General features: G+C 38.8%; 1 protein-coding gene across 1 annotated transcript in view; it reads right to left on the bottom strand.

The window, feature by feature from the left end:
• Window positions 1-4,941, bottom strand: part of ptprfa (protein tyrosine phosphatase receptor type Fa) — a gene marked incomplete in the record, with an annotated part of 110,171 nt that overhangs the window by 42,995 nt on the left and 62,235 nt on the right. Inside the window, 1 exon segment of the mRNA XM_035652778.1 lies at window positions 1,834-1,997. Within this exon segment, the coding sequence (XP_035508671.1) occupies window positions 1,834-1,997 (164 nt within the window).

Below are 4,941 nucleotides of genomic sequence, written 5' to 3'. Positions count from 1 at the left end.
CTTCACATGTTTAATAAGAGTCCTTCCCTGAACACGTCTATGTGATAATATTCAGTAATAGTGAGAGCGTGGCAACAGAAAATATCATGTTTTATACTTTCATGTTCTACTCCTAGCAGATTGATCAGATCCAGCTGAAATTTGCTTATAAAAGTGCCATGTCTATCAGTTTGATATACCAAATCCTTCAATTAAATTGTTGTGCAGTTCCAATGAAAAAAGACGGTGTTATTTATCTATTTATAATGATTTAGATCTTTTTAAACACAGTGAGCTGGAATCAACCTGGTTTACAAGTAGTTTAGTTGCCTAACCAATTAAAGAAGCTAATGGCACTCACACAGAAAAACATTTTGGATAAAAAAGCGCATTTATCTTCTCTCTTGCAGGTGCCACCCCCACTTGTATCCGTCTGTGTGCACCCTGAGCTCTATGACACTACTTCATATTTATGACTGGACATAAAAAGACATTGCTCAGAGAAAAGTAAGAGAGTGGTTAAGTGATTAAAATATGTGTCTGTTACTTGATTCTAGGTATTGGTTTTACTTTACTATGAACTAAGTTAGCGTACCCCTGATCAATTCGAACTTGTTCAGAAAACAAGCATTTTAAAAATACAGACTCAACAAAGTATGAATGCAGACTTTTTACATATCTGCAACATGATTTAGTTAATTCGGCATTCTTTATTTATTTATAGTTTATTTGATAGAGAATGATTGGTAAATATAGATTGACATACAGACAGACTGAGAACATTATCTTAGTGTTGATAGCTGATGCTTATTTGAACATCCGTCCGGGCTTGTATGAAAATAAGAGATTAAGACAATAAGATAAAAAGAAAGTGAATGGACTACAAAAAGATACATAAACTTTGTTTGAGCAGAGCAGAGTAGTAGCCATATGGAAGCCCTCGTCAGCCCAGTGAGCAGCTCCAGATGTTTGACTCAAGCGCAGGACACACAAGCCAACTGTTGGCCTGGAAGAGGAGGGCTGCGGGGCAACTCACAGGGCCTTCCTCCCATATGCCATGAAGGACCTTTGCCTTCGGCTCAGCCGAGATGAATGTCTGTCTCTACTCTGAAATACTTCACACTGAAAATTTCTTGGTGCCTGACTCTTGTAAAATGTTCTTGTCATCTGCTGCGCTGAAGAAAACGCTCCAGGTCTCTCCCTGGACTTAAATGGCTAAAATGATCACTCAACTAGATGATACGAGGAACACAATAAGCATGCACTGCCTTCAAGGTATACTCAAACTATTCCTTTAACTAACTATTTTAATAACAGATGACAAAAAAAGATAATTCTTATGCTAACACTACTGTTGAACAGGTATTTAACTTACAATGACTGGGATGGTGCAACTGTTTTTAGAGCTGATAAATGCTGGGATATGGATTAGACTTACATAGCAGTTTTTTTATTTACAGACTTGACATCAATCTTGGCAACATTTTATTTAGATAGTCCGCTTACAGGTAGTTTATTTGTTACATTCAGCTGTTTTGCTTTGTCTGTAGATGCTGACTAATTTATCCATTGTATATAGTATAGTATATATGACCATTCATGCACATGAATCATAACACAGATATTTTTTGTGCCTAAACCTTAAACACAGTGTTGTAATAATTACAAAACAGTTGTTGAATCTCAACTAATAAGCTGTTGAAATGTTGAAACAAATACTGCATAATCTATCTTTAGGCAGACTCTTCAACCCTCCCCACTTTAATAATTGTCCTACAGTCCCTTGTCATATCCGGGGTGTCTACACGGAATTATATCATAATGTACGTATGCTGTTTTGTCCGTCAGACTCACCTCTTGAAGAGTAGAATAGCAATGACTATGATGATGATGAGAATGACAGCCAGCACTGGACCCATCACCCACAGCATCTCTGGGTCCTCAGTTTGTCGCGTCATCCCACTGTTGAGCTTCACCGTGATGGGCTCAGAGAACGGGCTGGCTGCAAATGTCCTCTGCTGCAAATGACCAGAGGATGATCCAGAGTCACTTCACAGTCAATGAGTTATACACAACACAACGGAGCAGATCAGGACACAACGCTCAAGTAAATATAACTGTACTGTCTCACTTGGTGAGATTGTGTGTTGTGTCATCTATGTGGCTAAACATCCAACATCACCAAACTGACATACAATGTGATAATCCCACATTTTGCCTTGGGATGGGTGATAACTGATTTAATCTGCCAACTCTCCGTTTTCCTGGGTTTAGACCATGGCTGTGTTACCAATGTGATGTTTCTTCAAGGACACCAAGCAGGTGGCAGCTGAAACATGCAAGGGTCAGTCTATGTCTCAGTGCCCTTGACAGATAGCAGAGGTGCTCAGATTAGATTTGACCTTTATTTACAAGCCAGACTTTATTTAAATTCAACGTGATCCAGATGTCTCTAACTTGAAAGGAAAAGCAAAGGGTGATTGCTATCGTCAGTCAGTATGATGGCTACAATGTCAGAAGGGGGTGGTGGTGCTCCACACAGTGCAGCTACTCCTGTATAGATTAACCTACATCCATTTGCTGCATTTGCTGTGGACATTACACGCACAGGTCAGTGGAATAGTGTGAAACCTTTGGCAGGACTGTCTGTCGTGTCACCTTTGGAGGAAATGCGTGTGCACGCTCATGCACTTGCACAAGATAACAAAAAAATGGGGACCCACTCATAAAAAAGCTGCTGCATTGCACTAGCAGCTCTCTACAGGGTGTCTTTCATCTTTTGAAGATAAATCAAAATAATGCTCAACTTCCACACTAATCTGAGGTGTAAATGGTCAAGGTCTAAAGAATGGCCCTCTAACTTTGGCTCTGCTCTTGTTTGCTCTGCCAACAAATACTGTGGACTAAATGCATCCACAATGCCATAGAAATGCTGAAAAAACAGTCAAAAATAAACATTACATTTACAAAAAACTGTGCTTATTTTTAATAATAACTTAAAAAAAAACATTATACCATGGTCTGGGTGAATACTATCCTTATTGGCTGCTGGGTCTCCATGCCTACCATAAGGAAGACAATAAGGTAAATTACAGAAACGGACATAATCTGAGTGGATAACGATCAAACAAAAACAAGATAAACAAAGAGAAATAAATGTTAAAAGAAAATAATAATCCAAAATATATAGTTTGTAATTTACAATTTATACAAAGGGGGAGAAACAAAGAAAAAGAAAAAAAAAACAACATACAAAATGAAAACTAAAGGAAACTAGCCCCATTAGCAGTTAGTTCAGTTCATCATGCCATCCATCATTTTGTATTTCGTTATGTTCCAGGAAATTGTAGAAAACATTAAAAATTTTCCAAAACATATTAAGTTTGTTTTTGGTGAAATATTTTATCTTTTCAAAAGCGAAATGAAAAATCATTCCTCTCAGCCACTGTGAAATCCACAAATTGTTGTTTTCTTCCAAGAACATGCAATACACCGTTTAGCCTCCAGGAGACAGACTGGTCAAATTCAGCACCTTTTCCCAAAAGCAGATTATCTGTGTGCACTCCCACACACAAGGAAACAGGGACCCCCTCTGCTTATTACATTTAATGCATGTGTCGGGAGTATTAGGATTACTGTGGTGCAGTCTAGCTGGAGTGATGCCATTTATACTGTAGTCATTTGGAGTTTGTGTTTACTGTTTAGGTTAAGGAACAAGCCGCTGACCATTGCTCTTCTGTTACTTTCCCTTTCAAATCTGTTTTACCACCGTACCTACTTATTGTACGGGGGGTCAACAACCCAGACTGTAAGAAATATTTAAGTGAACAGGTGAGGGAATCTATCTTTTGATTCGCTGCAGTGGGGAGAGCAGGTAGATGCAATAATGAATGAATGACAGAGACTAACCAACTACGTAGTTTGGGAATGACAGCTGGATTTACTGAGAAGGGTCACTTTTAACAGGTAATGGTGCCTTTTTTGCTAATCTCACAATAGATGATAACACCTGTAACCATAGTAACTGCAGATGGCATCAACTCTCACAATATAATTATAGCTGTACTGAACACTTTGAAGACATAAAAATTAAGAATGCAAGACAAAAAGACTTAAGTTTCCCTGACAAAACCAAAAGCCTACAGTGAGTACATGAATACACCAACAAAATCAAAGTCAGGTGCCAAAAGGAACAGGCCTGCACATCAGTGTGTAAACAATTTTACCATGGTACCATTCAAATTATAGGCAGAGGAGGACAGTGAATCAAAGGTGAGACAGACAGAGACAGACTGCTGTGTATAGATCATTGTGAAGAGTCCCCACTGAGGCCAGGGAGGAAGGACAGAGCACAGTGGGGGATACACATCAGTGACATCCTCTCAAGACAAATCCAATATTAGAGACTACGTCTTCTGAACAGCAGTGGAAAAGTGAGGCCGGCCCTGGATGATTCCCTGGCATTATTGTACAGCATGGCAGCCTCTCTTAAACAAACCACACAGGATGAACTCACTCTGCTGCTAGGAGACACAGAAGAAGAAATGTCTCAGAAGGTGTCCGGCTGAGCTGCTTATCCATCACTCTTTGAGAGGGGTTTAGAGCTAGATTCTATCTTTAGCTGACAATTTTTTTTGTTATTTTACCAGTTTTACCATTTATATAAACCTTTAATGTTATATTTTTACATGTCTCTATTATGCAATACTACAGGATAATTACAACTTGGGACTTGTTTTTGTTGTTTTGTCCATTACCTCTACACGTTCTGATACCAGAGTACTCACCAAGTTAATTTTCCTTTTTTCTGTGCTCCAATAACAGCTGAGCAAGCCTCGGTCAGAACTTTCTCCTTTCCTGTACTTACATATGCTGTGTGCTAGCCTCATCTGTGTTATAAAGACAACTACATTTTGAAGATGGTCAAAATAGAATCGCAACTGTAATGGCAATTTTTAAGAA

Source organism: Morone saxatilis, unplaced genomic scaffold (assembly GCF_004916995.1).
Source record: "Morone saxatilis isolate NCDOM2014 unplaced genomic scaffold, NCSU_SB_2.0 Contig12, whole genome shotgun sequence".
Lineage (NCBI taxonomy): Eukaryota > Metazoa > Chordata > Actinopteri > Moronidae > Morone > Morone saxatilis.
Note: the sequence above shows the minus strand (reverse complement) of the source record. Positions and strands in the feature narration are given on the sequence as shown.